The sequence below is a fragment of the Bos indicus genome, chromosome 13 (genome assembly GCF_029378745.1).
Source record: "Bos indicus isolate NIAB-ARS_2022 breed Sahiwal x Tharparkar chromosome 13, NIAB-ARS_B.indTharparkar_mat_pri_1.0, whole genome shotgun sequence".
NCBI lineage: Eukaryota > Metazoa > Chordata > Mammalia > Artiodactyla > Bovidae > Bos > Bos indicus.
In genome coordinates this window covers 35,101,305-35,120,906 of record NC_091772.1, presented here as the reverse complement: position 1 = coordinate 35,120,906, position 19,602 = coordinate 35,101,305, and the positions used below count along the sequence as shown (strand labels likewise).

Here is a 19,602-nt window from a genome sequence, read left to right as displayed (position 1 = left end):
ATCAGTTCACCCCGAAAACCAGGGATTTCCTAGAAGACCCGACCGCAAGACCTCAGCACTTACAGCTGAGAGCGCCGCTTTGGCCCCCTGTCACTGGCGCCCCGGATTCTTCTAGGGGTTTGAAAAAGAAGCTGTGATTCCACTACTGAAGAAAAAAAAAAAAAAACCCGGGAACTTTATGCCCGCGCCACCTGGTTACGCCCTAGCTCTTGCTCATCCTCACTCTCTAGGAGAGAGGACTTTGGGGAATTAGCTTAGGCAGGTCCCCACCCCCAACCGCCCACACCCACACCCTGCCACCCAGTCTCCCATCCCCTGCGTCCCCGTCCCACCCCCTTCAGCATCTCCCTCCCCAGATCTGGTCGCCTGGCCTGTCTTGGGGAGAGGGTGGAGCGGTGAGGACCACACAACTAGGAGGTTTTCTGCCTTCCCTGGCTGTTTTGTCTTTTCAGATTTGCAAGTAGAGGCGGGGTGGGGGTGGGGAGGGTATGGGGGTTTGAGTGGAGGGTTGGAAGATGGGAGGGGGAGTGGAACGGGGACTCAGGCAGCCAGAAATGCGTGGACAAAAATTGCAGACTCAGTAGTTTGAGTGGGCAAAACTTCAGGGGAGTGTCATCCTAGGTCAGGTAGTTTTAGAATTTAAGATAACTGGACTAAGACCATCCAGCAAGGCAGAGGCGAGTGAAAAGTTTTTTTTGAAGTTTCACGCAGATTCTATTTCCAGGAACTTGTGTTGGCTTTGATGTGACCTGGGAAGTGTGGTAAATTGGTTTGGTTTTCCATAATGTTCTGTGGGTTTGGACTTTATGTTTACCTTGATATTAGGTGTCTAATTCTAGGCCACCAGCTGAACAAGCCTCCTGAAGGGCTCCAAGTGTTACTCAAGGCAAGCAGCTTATAGAAAATGGTTCCCCTCCCACTGGAGGGGTGAGCAAATATTTGTTGAACAGAGGCCTTCATCTACTGGGCCTTCCTCCCGCCAAACTTCACCCTCTGCTGCAGAGATCGGAAGGTCAGGCCCTTGGCAGGCCCAAGAGATTTAGGGGGATTGGGTGGGTGGAGGAAGCCTGTGCCAGAAAGAAAAAAACATTCTTTTTACCTCCTTAGAACATAACTTAAGATGCCAGGGTGTCCACAAGCTCTGGAGGTCTTGACAGCTAATCACAGTTATCTAATAAGGCATCTGAGTAAGTCACAGATTCCAGAAACATTTGGCTGTAAAATTTTAGCTATAAAAGGTAACTGGAGATTGGAGGTACACAGGAGAATAAATAAGGACCAGTTTTTCAATTAAAAAATCTTTGAAAAGATGCTTGGAGTCTTAATTTTTTTAATGCAGTTTAAAAATAAGTTCTAGAAATGGCTATCAGCAAAGAAAACCCAAGGAGTCTGCACCCCCATCAAGTCCTCATTGTCCTTGCTGCAGAGCTCTGGAGTTTGGAGGACAGTTAACACCATGGGGCTGTAGGAGCCCAGAGTTTTTCTAATAATGAGCTTGGCGGGACTTCATGCTAATTGATCTAAAGAGAGTTTAGAACACAGAGCGTGGGATTGAGACAAGTGTTCTGTTGTGGTTTTTCTTTCCAGAGGCAAAGACCATGTCTCTGAAATCCTCCAGGCCGATCGCTGAACCCATCACTGAAGTTCATTTGGTTTTTCAGCAGATGTTTTTCACCTTTTGGATGGCAAGGGTTATCTCATTCACTGAAACTTTGCTATTGGTCTTTGTTATGAAGGCTGGCCGACTTCAGGAATGCTGAGGGGCACTCAGTTGCTAAAGCCAGGAGGCTGAGAAGTCTCCAATGCTTTGATACAGCCTTTAAACCTTTCATGTCACTGAATACAGGAACCGCCCAGATGCTAAAACCTCAATTACCTTGATTTGAGTTTGCGGTATTTTGTTTAAAATTTGACTTTTTACCTTAACTTTCTTTGACCAAATATATTTCCCAGAAACTGTCTATAGATAATATAGTTGAGAACAGCCTGGCCGAAATGACAAAACCTTATTTTTTCAGACCACTAAATAGCCTTGTGGTTTGTTGCTTTCTGGTTATCTCTCTGGAGTTGCCTATTCAGCTTGCGTTTTTTCTGTATGGAAATATAAGAATTTAGATACTATTATGAAGACACCAAGATAAATATTTCAAAGAGGAGAGGGGGAAAAAGGGAGTGAGAGAAAGCAACTATACATAGTAAGACTAGTTGGAAAAATAGAAACCAGATGGTTATTTCTTGACACAGTGGAGTTTGAGGCAACTTTTACTTTCTAGTTAAACACTGAATTTTTCAGTGTTTACTTCTGGAATAATATTATATGACTTTCATAATTAGAAAATGAATAATGTAAGAATTATACAGGTTTGCTTAAACTTTGACATTTTTATAAAACCTTGGGTGTTCTATTCTAAAGATATTTAAAAGCAAAACTAGTGTGTTGTAAGTTTAAGAGATTATTTTAGAAATCTTTACGTGTGGAATTTGACATCTGTGATGATAGTGGAATTTAATTCTAACCTATTATAAGTTTTACAGTTGTTTTTGCAGATAGTCAACAATTCCAGAAGATTTAGAAAATGTTACCCAATTTCAGTCCTCTTTTCTTAATGACTGCTAATCTTTCAGAAACGTTAATGAGATACTTAGAGTCTCTTAAAAATGGTTGAGGTCTCCAAAGCAGTAATTGTGTGATAGAATTTAGAGGTGAAAGAAGGCAGGAGAGCGTGAGTGTGTGTGAGTGTATATGTGTGAAATGTGTGTGTGTGTTCATACAGTTGGTAGGGGAAGAGATAAAGAAGTTTAAAAAGGTAATATTTACCAAAAAAAAAATGAGGTCCATGGTGTTTGGCTCTGTACTTTCTTCTCTTTTTGAATCAGTGCCTTAATACCAACCCAACCCAGCAAGGTTAGCTTTCCAGGAAACTCTTGATCTTAGACCCAAGATTTCCTTCTCTTTTTTTGTTTCGTTTGTTTGTTTGTTTTGTTTTTGCCACCTTAAAGAAACTTAACTCCGAGATGGCTGCCCCACTAAAACCACAACTTCACAGATTCAATATGCTTTTTATGTCTTAGGAGATTGTGACCACTTGAGGGCCCTGGCAGAAGTGGTCATCCCTCTGTGGTGTGGTGACGACACTGTCTTTATTTAATTAATAAGACTGGAAAGGGAAATGGCAATCCTATTGCTCATAATAAAATCCATGACTCTGCCATCCAAGAAAACAAAAAAAGCTGTAGAGAGTATTAAAAATCTGTGCATCAATTAGCAGCCTGCCTCAGTCTGGTTTGTTTTGTATCTTGGCTATTTACCTCTTGTTTAAAGAAAGTACTTTGTTGTATGTTAATCACAACTTTAGACCGAAAAATTGTCAGTTGGAGAAATATTTATAGTCAACTGCCAACAATTTGAAGGACTAATTGCATCTTAAGGGTGGAATGTCAATGAATACAAGAGAGAAGCCTTAGGTTTTCTAGTACCAATGTCTCATCAGGACCTTTAGAATGCTACTTGGGATCCTGTATTCAGTTTTATCAGCAGGTTGGGATTTTAAGCCTGCTAGATTCAAATTAAGTATCTCTTGGTAGCAGATAAGACATAAATACCATATCCTAAACTCTTCAAACCTTATGTAATTTACTTTTCATTTATTCTTCTCTCCTGTGTCTCTCTTATTCTCATTGAGTCTTGAAATATGCAATATGTTTTTGAAGATATTTTCTCTTAATCTTTCCTATATGTAGCTTTTTGTTAAGTTCTTTTTCCCCCCCGATGATGAAATAGTAAGTATAAGAAAATGCCACTACTTGACCACTTTTTACCTGTAAAATGGCAGCTTCGTATGGTTCGATCTAATATATTTCATGACTGAATATTATAAATACAGGAAAGTATAAATAAGGGCATTTAAAAAACTTAGAATCCAGTATCACTGCTGCTATTTTGGTATGTTTCCTCTTGGTGTTTCTCCCCATACTGTATTTGTGTGTATTTACATGGAATTGGTATTATATACACTGAATCTAGGCTTTTGTATCCTGTCTTTATTATTTAACATGGTGCCATGAGCATTTTCTCCCTGTACCATTCAATATCTAAAAACATCATTTTATACACATGTGTGCATATTATAATCTTCCACATGGAGGTACCAGAATTTTTTAGCCATCCCTTAAATGACTGTTTAATCTAGCTTTTTAAAAAATTATTATCATAATTAAAACTTGGGTAAGTATCCTTATATAAAACTTAGTATGTATCTCTGATTATTTCATTAGGTTGGATCCCAAGACGTGGGATTATTAGTCTATAGGGTTTCAGATTTTTAAAGATTTTATAGCATTAATCATTTTTAAGAAAGGAAATAGCCGTTTACATACAGACCTATTCCCCCCACCAACCCCACTCATACACTCACGAATGGGAGAACCCTGACAGCTCATTCACCATGCCCTCAACAAAAGCTATTGCTTTCTAGAAACTTCAGTAATGTGAGAAGTGGATAGTGGCTTTTGGGTTTAATTTGCATATCTTTTATCTCAGGTGAGGGTGAACATTTGTTTGATATTTTTAATTGAGTATTTGTCTCTTTCTTAGTTTGTAGTTCTGGGCAGATGTTTAAAAGGAAGAAAAGTGCTGGTCGATTTCGTGAGTTTATTAATATTTTGTTTCATTTCCCTGTCTTGAGGAGCCTGAGAAGCGCCAATATGAAAAGAAAACATATTTTTACAGATGGGAAGGGAGCGGGCAGTGGAGTCTGTGTAGATAACATTCATTTGCGAGGCTCGACCCCTAGTGATGAAGGCGCCTGTGACTTCAGTAACGCCTCCCAGCTTAGAAGGTTCACAGGGGAGGGTGTTGATGGGGGCTTCTTCTGTATCTCCATGTCTTCAGAGCCCAGGGCCTGCAAACCTGGTGCAAAGCAAGTTGCAGTCAGTGGGCGTGGCTGCGCTCCAGGTCTCCTGGGGTGGGCGATGCTGGGTGCTGGACTCCCCTGGCCCTCGCCACCTCCCCCTCCTCTCACTGTGTGGCCTCTTAGCTCTGCTTTCTGGGCTGGCCTCTGTATGGGTGCTGCTAACCAGGCCAAGGTCAGAGGGTCTAGCTTCCTGTGACCCAGTTAGCTTTATTCTGTGTCATGGCCACAAGCTGTATTCTCTCCACCGAGCTAACTGACTGAGAAATGCATGCTACTCATCGCAGGGGAGAAGAGGCCAGAGAGGGGGGCCGTCTCTAGAGCGGGAAGGACCCAGAAGATCCTCTAGTTCAGCCTTCTTAATTCACTTTTTGGGAAGAAGACTGAACCCCATAGGTTCTCCTAGGCATTGTCTTAGGCTCAGTTCCTACAGCAGTTGTGTATTAAGCCACTGTGGTGGAATGGAAATTCATCCCTACCGCGAGGGGGTAGACAATTCCAGTCCATGCCCAAATGCTATGAGCTGTTATCAGAATCCTTTCAACCTGAATAGAAAGGATACAGCTGATAAGGACAGAACTTAGAAGCCCACCACACTGGAAGATGGCTTACTGTGGTCTCATTTGGGTTCTCTGGAAAGAACAAGAATTCTGATGAAAAGCCATTGGAGAATGATCTGGGTACAAAAAAACTTTGCAGGAATAAGTTGGTTAAATCAAAATCAAATGACCCGTCATCATCTCCAACTGAGTGTTGTTTCCGATTTCTGTGTTTCTCATAACAAGAGGACGATTACTTTAGTCACCAAGACCAAACTTCACTGTACTTCTTCCCTGGGAAGTTACACTCATTAGTTTTCTTTTTTCTTATCTCCCGCCCTCCCATCCACCCATGCACATTACAACAGAAGGGACTTGTGACTATTTGTCCACACATCTGTCCTGTTCTGCCCGCATTACTCCTTCGCTCTCCTGCCAGAGTCACTGTAAAACACCTTTCCTTTATCTGCCCAGACCCCTCGGTGGTTTCCCACAGTCTACTAATTCAAGTCCAGATTGTATTAACACTGCAGAGAACAGTGGCAATTACTATGTAGATAATTTTTTTCTCTGAGAACTTAGTTTTTTACAAAAGTTACAAGTTCCCCTCCCATTTCTCATAGATGTAGTTTGTCTGCTTTTCAGCTTCACACAGCAGGTTTCATGAGAACTCCAGGTCCCTGATGGAGAGCCTGGAACTCCAGATAATTGAAGAGGTCTGCTGAAGGTCACAGAGCATCACGTGGTGTATTTGTGAATGAATCATGTTATTTGCGTGTTTAGAAGTCAGTGTTAGTATCGCCATCAAGACACTGCAGTGAAGTGAAGCATCAGCCTTGTGTGTGTGCATGCCGCAAGGGTCACCTCACAGAGCCATCCTAGCCCAAGAGAATAAAGGAGTTTTCTCATTTTTATTATTGTATTTCATCTTCATGCCACCACGCCTTCTATCCTTTCTTATTTATATTTTATGCATTATTTGGTAAACTGGGAAACTTTTGTTGCTATTAAGGAAGGAAATTTAGAGCCTAAAATAGTAGCATGAGCTTTGAAGCTAGACAGACCTTGGTTTGACCCTTGAATCTGCGCCTATACACTGTAACCTTGGACTCTCAGCCTCGGTTTTCTTGTCTGTAAAATGGAGACGTTCATATCTACAGCAGGACGGTTCCTGGGAGTGGAAAATAAAGAGTGCCAGGCAGCCAGCAGAGTGGCTGGCACATCACAGATGCTCGGCGGATGGATGATGTTGTTATCTCTCGTGTGCTGCTATTCTGAGCTTAGAGAACAGGCTCTTCCTTCTCTGTGTATAGGGAGAGTTAATGAGGGTAGTGGCTGGGTGGGGGGTATAAATTAACCACGAATTGGAAGATGTTCTTGGTGAATTCATTACACATCTCCTGGAGGGCGTTTGAGCATCTTACCACTTATCCCAAGCATCCTCAAGGGGGAAAAAAGTGATCGACTATAAATCTAGTGATGTAATGAATCAATAGAAAAAAACCCAGCCTAGGAAGCTCGGCTGTTCAGCATTCGTGATTCCTCTCCCTGGGTTCCCCTTTAAACCACCTAACTTAGAGCCCGCGTGCCATAAGCATTTCTCTTTGGGTCTCCTCTCGTGACTTTAATCTAATTTAAACCAGTCCTGTCGAGGTGAACAAGAGAACTGTAGGCTGAACGCAGACTTCTCACCCAGCTCCGTGTTCCTCGTGTTTGTTTCCGTCACTGTTTCTTCCGTTATGTTAGTTTTGACGCTTGTAAGCATGCATTTTCATAACAGAACAGAGGGGAAAAAGCTAAAGTTTGCATTTCGCTTAACTGTCTTTTGGAGTGTTGTTATACACTGAGCACAAAAGTTTTCTCCTATAAAAAGAGACTTGTTGTAAATCCAGTTTGCCTTCTTTCTGTACACTGTCTACAGAATTTGCTTTCATTGAATGACTGAGTCGCTCAACTCAAGTTGTATAACCAGGTGAGACGTTCTCTGAGCCGGGGGTCCTGATCTGTTGTTGTTTAGTCGCTAAGTTGTATCCAACTCTTTGCGACTCTATGGACTGTGTCCCATCAGGCTCCTCTGTCCAGGGGATTTCCCAGGCAAGAATATTGGAATGGGTTGCCATTTCCTTCTCTGGGGGATCTTCCCAACCCAGAGATCGAACCCACGTCTCTTGTGTCTCCTGCATTAGCAGGCAGGTTCTTTATCACTGAGCCACTTGGGAAGCCCAGGTTGGGCCCGGGTTTCTCTTTGGTATCATCGAGCAATGCCACCAAGTCCAGTAGGAATTACCAGCCTGACATCCTAATAGCTACTAGATACCACATACTTGTCTTTAGCATAAGTGGCCGATCCATTTAGAAAACTGAGGCTTGGAAGTTAAGCCCCTTGGTAACAGCCATCTTCCAAGCAGAAGCTTGATAGAAGGAAGCCTTTCTATCAAGAAAGCACACTGATCTGCTCCGTTTTCACTCAGATCAGGTGGGAGAAGGTCTGCAGGCAGGTTCCGCCTGAGATGAGAAGAAACAGCTGAACACACGCCACCCAGGGAAGGAGACCCACCAGGACACATGTCCCTTCTGCCAGACTGTCAGGCTTTTTATTAGGGTGGTAGGGTTTTTAAACTGCTTTCTCTGTTTTGTCTTTGAAATGATGGGCTTACTCCAGGAATATATGGGGCAGAGAACAGTCTAGGAAAAGATGAAAAGAGCCGTAGTGGACTCAAAAGAGACAAAAGTCTGCTTCCTGGCTCTTTCAAACCAAAAAGAGAATAAAAGCAGCAGTACTGTAGGTACCGTTCATCCTGAGGGTTCCTTGGCGCCTTCCACGATGCTGGCTTTATCTGTCAACCAGTGGTGTTGTGTTCTGAGGCCTCGGGTCTCAAGCCCCAGGTGGATCACAGGTAGAGGAAGGAAGCAGGAGCCAGGATGTTCCCTTCAGGAGAGTTCTTTCTTTTCATCTTATGCTCTTAAGAATAGGAAAGCAGCTTCACTTAGTTGCTGTGGCTTTTCTTGGAAAGGAAATTTTTGATCAGATAGAACAGCTGTATTTTGCTGTTGAGAACAAAGCAAGGAACTTGTTAAGGAATTTCTCATCGATTGATGAGATCGTTGAACTGGACAGAATTTCAGGGGTCATCTAGTCCAGCATCCTGACCAGCACAGGATTGATTTCTCCATTAGTGCTTTCCAAACGCTGGGTTCTGATCAATTACTGTGACATCAAATTTAGTGTGTAGTAACCAGCATTTTTCAAAAGTGAAATAGAATAGAAAATATTACAGTGCCCCTCAGGATGTGAGGGTAAATATGTGTGCACACCTTCAGTGGGTTGCTGTAAAAACAATAGAATTTGCAAATTCATTGCCTTGACCTCCACTTAAGACTCTCCCAGCCAGGAACTCCTCACTACAGGCCTTGATGGACTGTTCTGTTAACATGAGAATTTTTGTTTTTAATAATTTTATTTCTTTTTGGCTCTGCTGGTCTTCACTGCCGTGAGGGCTTTTCTCTAATTATGGTGAGTGGGGACTACTCTTCATTGTGGTGTGCAGGCTTTTCATTGCGGTGGCTTCTCTTGTTGCAGAGCACAGGCTCCAGGGTGTGTGGGCTTCAGTAGTCGTGGCTCCCAGCCTCTAACCACAGGCTCAATAGACGTGGCGCACAGGCTTAATTGTTCCAAGGCACATGGGATCTTCCTAGACCAGGGATCGAATGCGTGTCTCCTGCATTGGCAGACAGATTCTTTACTGCCAAGCCACTAGGACAGCCCAACATGTGTATCCTTATCTTAATTGTCTGCCCTGCATTTAGTCATAGAATGAATGAGTTACTGTAAGTGGGCTCCTTAGTCTCTGGTCCTTGTGTTCTCAGGATTCTGTCTCTGAGAACATATCTGGGCACGAGCACTGCCTGGACCGCTCTTCTTAGATGTTCCACTCTGAGTATTTGATGCAAGGTGACAAAGTAGCAAAGGAAGACATTTCTTATGTGAACTGACTGGAGAAGCATCCTTACAGGGTGACCTCACAGCACAGCTTCGCCCTGAAGGGCTTGTTTGGCTTTGACACGCTCTTCTAGAGGCCGTCCTGACTCCCTGAGACTGGGTGAGGGTCCCGTGTTCTCCTCCTGTCCTTGTCCCCATCGCAGTGCTGACACTGTGGGGAGCAGGCACGCTCCCGTCACTAACACACGCCTGTGCCGTGTTTCCCTGGCCTGCTCTCCTGCTGTCGCTGCAGTAAACCTCTCAAGAGCAAAGAGTGGGTCTCGTTCATCATTATAGTGTAAGTGCCCGGTGTGTCCCAAGCCCTCGGAACGTGCGTGTGCATGTTCTGGACTCTGTGAAATAATGTTTGCTGTCCTCGGTGACTCAGATGGTGGCAGAAGTACCCCTTCCTGGAAGACAGGAATCTGGGAGATAGAAAGTGGGCTTGATTTTGGGAATCAAGTCACAGGCCAAGTGATCCATGAGGAATCAGGGAACGGTCCAGCGGTCACAGCGAGTAACTACGGTGAAAGCTTTCCATGAGGACAGGCAGCCCTTCAGAGATGGACCCGCCATTGCTGCGTGATAAATGCTATCTCAGATTGTGTGTGATTTACGCTTTTACGTGTACTTACATAGCCCTTGGGAAGCCTGGCGTGCTTCAGTCCCTGGGATCGCAAAGAGTCGGACACCACTTGGCAACTGAACAACACCGTGTGGCCCTTGGAACAGTCTGGGAAGACAGATGTGAGTGCCCCTGCCATTTTGCAGATTGGAAAACTGAGGTTTGGTGCAGCCAATGACTTGCTCCCAGGACCACAGCTGGGGCTGGTGTCAGCACCACCTGGGGATGAAAGGGCTCATGCCAAGCCCGTGCTGTTTTAACTCGAGTGGCCCTTGAACAACTTGGGTTTGATTTGTGCGGGGCCAGATTCTTTTCAGTAAGCACCTGCTTACAGGGTATGAGCCAGCCTGGCCAAGGTTTGGTTGAACCTGTGGCCGAGGAACCTCAGATATGCATACGGAGGGACCCCGTATACAGAGGCCTGACTGAAAAGTTTACCCTCAGATTTATGATGACCCGGGTGTCAGTGCCACAAGGGCCCATCATACACACACACCTTTCCAAGTTGTGAAATACCATGTTCTAATAATTTACACTTAGGTCCAATTTTGTTGTGTGCTTCTCTGAATAGCAGCCCTTTGGGTGGTGGGTGGGGGGTGGCCTCGAATACCTTTGATTTGGAAGGCTGCTGCCTCAGGGCTGGGCGGGGGCTTTGAAAGGACTCCCCTCCTCCTCAGGTCCTTGGCATGACCTCCTGGTGGCCGTGGGACTGATGTGTTAGAGATGCGCTGGTCCATCCATGGTAGGGAAGGATATTACAGGAAGGATGCTGAATACAAAAAGGACTGGATGGTCCATGAGGCTGTTGAGAAGTCTGTCTGCTGGGAGCGACGATGTTTGACATGGGGCTGGAAATGAAGTAGAAGCCAGGCTCTGAGCTAGGGTCCACAAGGTGGCGGGTGTCAGCCAAAGGAAGGAGTCCTCTGGGGATTGGGGGCACCCCTCATCTGGGTCATGGGGCCTGTGCTGTGGGTCATCCCCTCTCGTGGGGCCTGCACCCCAAGTGCTGAAGCTGGTGTGCTTCATCCTCCTGCCCCCCACAGGCTGCTGGCTTCCACGAGACCAAGTTAAAAGAGTCCCCCTACATCAATATACATTTGACCTCAGACCTGTAGGGTCAAGGACAGTTCTTACGAGTTTGTACGAAAGATATTCATGGCTGGGCCTGATCTGTTGTACTGTTTAAGGGTTTGCAAAGTGTACTTACCTTGCAGACAGAGGCAGCATGGACCAGCTCGCCTATCCCCAGGAGGACAGTGACCCTCTGGCGTTTTTCTGGAAGGTCATTGCTTCTTACCACCCTCATAGTGGATTCTGTCATTGATGCTGGCCTGCTCCTCTGTGTAATGGGTGGCCAGCTAGGGTGCTATGAACTTAGCTTTGCTTTTAAAGAGCCTGATGTAGTAACAGAAAGGAGCTGAGTGTCCTCAGACCTGAACTCTGACCATGGTGCCAACTGTATGTGTGACACGGAGTCTGGGAACCCACAGTCTCACCTGCAGGATTCTGTTGCCGTGTCATTTCTTTCCCCCGGGATGATTGTACCCTGAATCTATTTTAAATGTTAATTCCCCATCTCATACACATGTGCACGTGCAGTTTATTCAGTGAGCTCCTAATCATTCTTCAAAACCTAGCTCAAACATCACTTTCTCCCACTGTGCCTTCATTTGACAGTGATTTATTGAGCACGTACTATATGCCGGATGCTGGGGGCGTAGCATTGAACGAAGCAGAGCTTGCCTCGATGTTCCCGCAGATGTCTCGATGTTTCCACAAACACATCCTGGGTTTGTGATGGGGTCCCTGTCCTCTGCAGGCCCAGCCTGGGGATCAGGACAGTGGACTCAGAACAAATGCTCGCCCCTCTGGTCCTGCCATTTCTCTGTCTGTCTTGTGCCAGCCCCTAGAAGACGTGGAGCTGGAGCGCAGCACCGGGACTAGCCGAGGTGCTGCGGAGATACTTCTTCTACTACAGTCCCTGCAGGAGCGTGTGGGTTTTCCATAACGTGGGGACCTGATGGAGAACCACAGGCTTCCAGAGCCTGATCCTTCCTGCCCTCTCCATGCCGGCAGCAACTTGGCTGCTGCTGGAGCCCAGTGTGTGCCGAGGACCGGCACAGTCAGCAGGATCCTGTGATGAGCCCCGGGGAGAGGCCCCACTGGCAGGAAGCACAGGGGCCCCCCTTTCACCTGCACGCGGGGGCAGGCATTTCCTGGCTATTGTTTGCAGGGGCTGCTGCTGCTGATAGTTGCTATTTCCGTCCAGCAGCCAAGAGGGGCTGGAGCAGCCGTGTTCTTCCAGGCCCGCCTCTCCTGTGCTGCTCACCCAGGCCCGCCTCGTGGCCCCTGGGGAGGCAGCGGCAGGACTGACCAAACTGCCTACCACCCCGTTAGCAACAGGAGGTCTTGGGAGAGGAGATGCTCCCTTGTGAAAATAAACGCAGCAGCCCCACCTCTGTGCACACAGGCGCTTTCATGTAGGTTCCCTGTTCACTTTCATTCTTGGCTGGCACCATTGTCTTAGGACCGAGTGTTTTTGAATCGTTGCTGCTGTTGAATTCATGCACCCTGGTAGGACTCGGATGTGGACACCCTGGGCTCAGAGATGCAGACTGTCTCCCCAAGATAAACTGGAGAGAAATCTGATTCTTTAGAGTTCGGTATGGGAAGAAGTTTGGAATTGTGTAGTGCACGGGCTGTGTAGGCTTGGTTAGCATTTCTCATTATGAGCTGAAAGACTTAAGATCTATTTTCGGTGGCTCATTACCCACCCAGATTGCTTCCTCCGAAGTGCATTATAACCCTGGGTTGATTAAAGATCTTGCCTTGCCCTTTTGGAGCAAAAGGTGTGTCTGCGAGATGAAAGCAGGAAAGATAATAAGATGGAGCTGGCCGCTGGGGGTTTCTCTTTTTAGCAGCGTGGAATAGTAATTGCGGCTTCCGAGTCTCTTTATTTTTACCTTTCTCCTGTGTGTGTTGTCTTTAGAGGTCTGGGGCGGGGGACACTGGTCGTCATTCCGTGGCTTAAATGCTGTTCTGGACTCTCCTGCAAGTGGTGGCCATCTGGGGAGGGGTCCCCAGAGTCAGTGCCCCATCCTGGCTCTGTGGAATCCAAGATCAAATGCTCCCTCTCTGGTCCAGAAGGGACCATCTCACCCAACCCCGGGAAGGCAGCCCTCCTGCCTCCACCCTCTGTCTGAGTGAGATGAAGAAGCCCCCTCCTCTTCTCTTTCTCTGCAGGCACCATGACCAGGGTGCCATATGGTCAGGGTCTGGGAGGGAGGAGGTACAGGAGCCCTGAGGGCATTGTCCACAGCTCACAAGACACTCTCCTTATCCCCACAGTGTGGGCCCTGCCACCACGACGGTCCCAGCGGTGGTGCTTTGATGCAGCCAGAGCACTATGTACAGTGTCGAAGACCTGCTGATTTCCCACGGCTACAAGCTGTCGAGGAAGCTGCCAGCCCCGCACGAGGATGATGGCGAGCGGCGCCAACCTGCAAGGACCACGGTGCCCGCGGGCCCCGGCCTGCTGAACGGTTGCGATGATGGCCCCGCCGCCCTCCCCCGGGGCAAGGCCTCTCCGGGGACGGGCCTCCTGAGCGACCCTGAGAGCCGCCGCCTCGGGCCACGGGGCCACGGGGAGCGCCCCAGCACTGCTGCCGCTGCCAGGATTTCTGAGGCCGGGTAAGCTCCACCAGGACCCGCCAGCTTCCTTGGCCCGGGGGTCTGGTAGCAGGTGTACGCGTGCATCCTGGCCACCGCCTCTGTGTGGCCAGGGCCTGGGAGGGAGGGGAACTGAGTGGCAAGGCTGCATCTTCCCTGGAGCATCTGGGATGCTCGGTGGCACCCAGTGCTGGGTCGGGTGTGTGAAGCCTTCAGCACACAGTGACGAGTGAGCGGATTCTCTCCTGCCAACGCAGCATTTTAATCCTCAGCCTCCTTATTCCCTCATAGTCGCATCCTGTCTCCTCAGCCAGGAATCATTTAAAAACTCTAGAAAGGCCAGTTCGTGTCAGGCACACACTCCAAGCACATCCAGGCTCCTTGTTGACATGTTCCAATACCTGACAGAGTTGAAACACCTGTACGTACCTGAAATACAGATGCGTTCCAATATCTTGTACATTACAGGATTGTGAGATGCCTGTGCTCCCCTCCACTTGGGCAAAAGCAAATCCTCTCTTCTCTCATATTCATGTCATTCCACTGGCCTCTAACCCACCTTTTCCCAACACTCATGGGCCCTGAGGTGAGCATCTCACCTCAATACAGCTGCATCTGTGGGTGTTTTTTTACAGCTGAAAAAGAGGGTGGACTGGCCGGGGGATGGGGAGGGAGGTAAATAGGAGGGAATCTGGGCAGCTCACTACAAACCCTGCAGCCCGCAGCCAGCAGTTTTAACCTGTAGGAACGTTTGTCATCGCTTCCTAAAGCTGTGTTTGTCTTTAATGCTACGTGGACACTAGGCTTAGGCAGGAGGGTGGCCTCTGTCTACAAGTGGAAGCAGAGGCCTGTGTTTAAGGCAACAAACCAACACGCAAACAGGACAGTGAGTCAAGTCCAAAGGGGATGAATGGCCTCTTATGGTTTCAAGTCACCCGTCTGTCCACAGGGAGAATCTTTCTTGTTGGTTGACAGACTTCAGGCAAAAAGGGGAGGGGTCTTGCTTTTCCAAGTCAGAGCAGTCAACCCCTTGGTCATGGAGTACTCCCCAAGGGGAGGGCGCCTCTTCATGCCCCATGGAGCAGACACAGGTTTGCATTACTACCCAGACCCACCTCTTCAGGGAGGGCTAGTGTTGTCAGCGATGGGGCGGGTTCAGGAGGGATGGAGAAGGACTCGAAGCTGCTTCTGTTTAACCGTGTCCTTCAGAACTTGCAGTTGTGTCTACTGTTGCCTGGGGCCCTGGTCTTGGCAGCCATAGTCCCTGAAAAGCCTGCCCACCATGGACTTTGGAAGAGGGGGCTTGTGGGTGCATGGGCCGAGGGTCAGGACAGCCTTCGCTTCTACCACACAAATGCTGGGTGTTACTCTGCCTCCTGGGCTTCTGGTTCTCTGCAGAGTGTACCTGTACCTCCCACCCTGGATTTCGGGGTGCCGAGGTTGCACCCTACCCCCCTGCCCCATGTGTCCCACAGAGCTCACTCCAGTGTTGCACACACGGGGTGCTCAGGATAAGCCCCGAGATTCAGTTCATCCTTCCGGCCTCATGACAGCCATCGAGGAGCCGAAGGCTCAGTTTCTAATGAGGTGAAAAGATGGTGGTCATGTTATCCCCATGAATGTGCCATATGTGGGGTCCTCTCAGTCCGGAAGGGCTGAATCAGAGATCAGGGTTGGGTCCTGGGTGGTGGGGGAAACAGAATCCCCTTTAGGATTCTCTGAGGGCAGTGAGACCCCCGCCCCGTCCACAGCCTGCCCAGGACTCCCCAGGCCCCTGTAATCATGGGGCCTGAGCACTGCAAGGCCCTGTAGCCCAGCCTCTGTCCAACCCTCGGGTGCCTTTCCTCCTGTCTTGAATGAGGGGCTCAGCTGGTTTGAGAGCGTCGCTGGCACAGCTTTGTCAGTCCATAGAGTTCTGACAGATCCGACCATTCCCTCCCAGTTCTGAGGTCGGCTGGTTAACTTGGGAGGTGTTGAGCTTTGGGGTTGAAGGTTGTCTTGTAGGGTAGAGAGAGACAGGGCACACATGTTGGCAAAGACCCATGCCAACGCCCAGCACCTCAGAAACCTGCTGCTTGGCTTCCTGGGTTGAAATGAAAAGACATTTTCTTTTTCAGCGGCCATTAGAGAGCTGGAAACAAGAGGCAAACGGAAAGGTAGGCAGGAGGAGAGTTATTTTTCCCTTTCAGGAGAAATGTGCTCTGAGGGAAAATAAATAAATAGTTAAGGCTTCAACCTGTGAAGCCAAATTCTCTGGCTCCTGGGAATTCTGAATCTGGATGGATCAGTGGTGCTTGGCCACATCCCAGCCTTCAGTCACTGGTCCTCACAGTGACCCCACTGGCCTGGCCTCTGGGTCTGGTCGGGGAGGGGTCAGGCGATGGGGCCCAGGAGGTGCTACCCAACTCCTGGGCATCAGGGTGACCTGAAGGCATCATGAGGACTCCCCACCTGCGGTTTCTCGTGAGGTCCTGCACTGTGTCCCTCAGCACCCCGTGGACCTCCCGGGGGTGGCCTGGAAGGCCACAGGGGCCAGAAGGGGACTGGGCTGTTTTATTTTATTCTGGCAGGCTGGCAGAGAGGCAGGCACATTAGCAATGTCATTATAGCCAAGAGCGCGGAGCCCAGGGAATGTCAGTGACTCTGTAAGGGCCACTCGCTCAGTGCTTCCGTGGAGGGAAGCCAGGCTCTGGCTCCAGAGACGGTGGACCTGGCCGCACCCTCGCTGGCGGGGCCGTCCCCGGGCTGGACCACCCTCACTTCCTCATCCTCTCCCGATGCTCGCAGGTGGGGGATCAGCTCCCCAGCACGGCCGCGCCCCTTCCTGTCTAGGGAGCTGCACAAGGACCACATCTGTGCTCCCAGACCAGAGCTGGGCAGTGATGCCAGGCCACACGGGTGGGGGTACCATCGCTGTCGTCTGGGGCGTGGCTGGAACTTCAGGATTCCTGAGGGAGGAGGATGATAAGACTGATAAGTACCATCGCCTTAGAGTTTCTCACGTATGAGCTGGTTGTATCAGGAAAATGCTTAAGGAAAATAAAAGCGGGGACACAGAGCAGCTTGCTCCTGTGAAACTTGTAAAGCACTGTTATCAGGCATTCTGTTTCCTTACCGTGTTCCCTTTCAAATGTTATAATTGAAGGAAGCTGTAAAATAACGTAACATAGCAGAGGTTTGAATCTGAACCTTGTAGCATAATACGCTGTTCTCTGCTTACCCCAGAAATCCCAGCTGAAGTTTGTGCTAGTTAACCGTGAGACTCGCTTGTAATTATCTGCTGTCATCAGCACAGTCGTGACTGATTAGAGACTCCGCAGTCTGGGAGGGTCTCTGATGTGGGGTCTGGGGAGGCTTCCATCTGCTCAGTGAACATCGTTCTAGGTGGTGCTACTGGACTCAGTAAACAGTTCCTTTTTGGAGGCTTTTTAAGCTTCTCTCAAATCCCATCTTGCTTATAATGGCTTTCCTAAAAAGGGATGTCTCGAGTTTAACATCTGGTTCCATGTATCTCTTTCTCTGTACAGAATGACACTTCCACAAACATCACTGGTCTTGTTTCATCTCCTTGCTTCATTTCCTAAGTGCTAGGCCTTGTTAATTTGACCTCTTCACCGAGCAAGGTAAGAGTTGTGTGAGCTGGTGTCTCAGCCGCACACGTGAGGATTCGGACCTTCTGTTTCCCCACTGCCTTGTTGTAAACTCTTCTCCTGGGGCACTTCGTTCTTGTTCGTCAGCAGTGTAAGCTTCCAGAAGCCTGGACGCTGGTCCTCTCTGCACACATTCCCGTGTTGCCCTTCTGTCACCGTGTTTTCCCAAGAAGAAGCAGGTTGGACTGTTTGAACATGAGATTTCAGGAAGAACAGTGTGAACGGGTGTTTCAAAATTACCAGGAAGACTTCAGAGAAAACAGTGATGGGAGGGTGGGGTGCTTCCAGAATTAGTGGGAAGACAGAAGTGCAGCCTGGAGCTCCATTTGTCTAAGAGCCACGTTACCACCAAGAGGAGACTTGTTGGTGATGAGTTTCTTCTTTAACTAGAGAACTAGTTTAATTAACAAGCTAAGAAACGCCCATATATATCCATAAGTGCGTTAGTCGCTCAGCTGTGTCCAACTCTTTGCAACGCCATGGACTGTAGCTCGCCAGGATCCTCTGTCCATGGAATTCTCTAGTAAGGAATACTGGAGTGGGTAGCCATTCCCTTCTCCAGGGGATCTTCCCAACCCATGAATCAAAACCAGGTCTCCTGTATTGCAGGCAGATTCTTTTCCCATATGGATATGGGAAGCCCGTATCCATAAGGATATATACTTATTACAGAGAAAATAGGAAACTCCTGGAGTAATCTGCCTTACTTACTGGTTTACTGGGTCCCAGCTTGCTCTTCCTGCTTTGTTTGAATAAACTAAACACTGGATGACTGGACATCATGGTTATGGATCCTCCCTTAGAGACCGGCCAGAGGGGCAGGGTCTTGTTATGACAGTCAGGACATCGTGGCTTCCTGGTATTGTGAAGGCCCATTGATCACAGCTGAGGAGGGGACAATCTCAGTCTAAAATAAGCCTGCGCAAAGACAAACACTCACTCTTTCTCTCTTTCCTGCGTGGCCCTCACCCTCTTCCTTGGACGATGTGAGGCAAGAGATTTGAAATGGATCCTACTCCACTGAGAATTGATATTAATTGGGTTCAGATAGTACTAATAGCTGAAAACAAGGGATTAGTATACTCTCTGCCAATCATGTAACATGTATTATCTCATGAATCCCTCCCAACACACTTGAGGAGGAAGACGTTAGGAACACCCACTCGATAGCAACGAGGAGTCTGAGGCCAGAGGGGGTGAAGCGTGTTGCTGAGGATACTGGTGACAAAGCCAGGTCCCCCTCGTCAAGATGCACACACACTCCTGGCAAGTTGGCCACCCTGCTCTCTGGTGGCATCATCGTGGGTGGTCCCCTCGGCCCTGGGCAGCTGCCCTGTGGTTCACAGCCCTGTTGCCGGTGGGCAGCACTCTCTGGGGACTGGCTGCAAGTTTCCCGGTAGCCTGACCACAGGCACCATCTTCTCATCCCACTCTTCTCTGTTTTGAGCCCTTTCTCCCTGAAGCCTGGAAACCCATCAGAAGGCGCCAGATCACCTGGAGTAAGTGTGGGGGCAGCTGCCCAGTCACTGGGGATGGCGGGTGGGCTCCACATCTGGGAGGGGAGGGGGGCTCTCATGGATCCCAGAACTACAGCTCTGGGGAGTGATTTATAAAAAGCAGGTAATGACCCCAAACACCCCTCCCTCCTGGGGCAGGGCCTCTGACTTAGGTCTTTGCTGCTGCTGCTGCTGCTGCTAAGTCGCTTCAGTCGTGTCCGACTCTGTGCGACCCCATGGACGGCAGCCCACCAGGCTCCCCCGTCCTTGGCATTCTCCAGGCAAGAACACTGGAGTGGGTTGCCAGACCTCAAAGCATCAAAAGGCTCTTGAAGTCCTACCCCAGCGATGATGTGGAAAGCCGCCGGCCCCCACAGGAGGAATCTGTGTCCACTTCCAGCAACGTCTGATTTCATGGTTGTGCAGCAGAGCAGGCTGGCCCCTGGCACCATCACCTCCCCAGGAGGCTGCCCATTCTGAACCCATCTCTGTAGAACTGGACTCAGGCTCGGTTATTCAGACCCCCACATGGGGGACCCAGACTCAGAGCCTTCCGTCTCCAGTGTCAGCAGGCAGGTTTCCCAGGTGGATCTGCTTGGTCACCTGTGTGCAGTGAGTGCTCTAGACTGTCTTGCTACCCTACCCCCACCCCCCATATGCTAAAGTTAGCATCATTCATCAGTCCAGTCATTCATAATGCTTCCTATTTCCATTGTTCAGTGTGTGTATTTAAA

The 19,602-nt window shown here is 48.6% G+C and overlaps 1 protein-coding gene across 6 annotated transcripts in view; it reads left to right on the top strand.

Moving 5' to 3' along the window:
- The window catches only part of JCAD (junctional cadherin 5 associated), a 78,433-nt gene that overhangs the window by 42,050 nt on the left and 16,781 nt on the right, over positions 1–19,602 (top strand). For 4 of the 6 annotated variants that reach the window (XM_070800960.1, XM_070800957.1, XM_070800959.1 and 1 more), the window contains exons 2-3: positions 10,068–10,175; positions 13,402–13,743. In XM_070800960.1, the coding sequence (XP_070657061.1) occupies positions 13,460–13,743 (284 nt within the window). In that variant the 5' untranslated portion in view covers positions 10,068–10,175; positions 13,402–13,459. The remainder of the gene's footprint in view (positions 1–10,067; positions 10,176–13,401; positions 13,744–19,602) is intronic. The other 2 variants (XM_070800958.1, XM_019973162.2) reach the window with 1 other exon arrangement.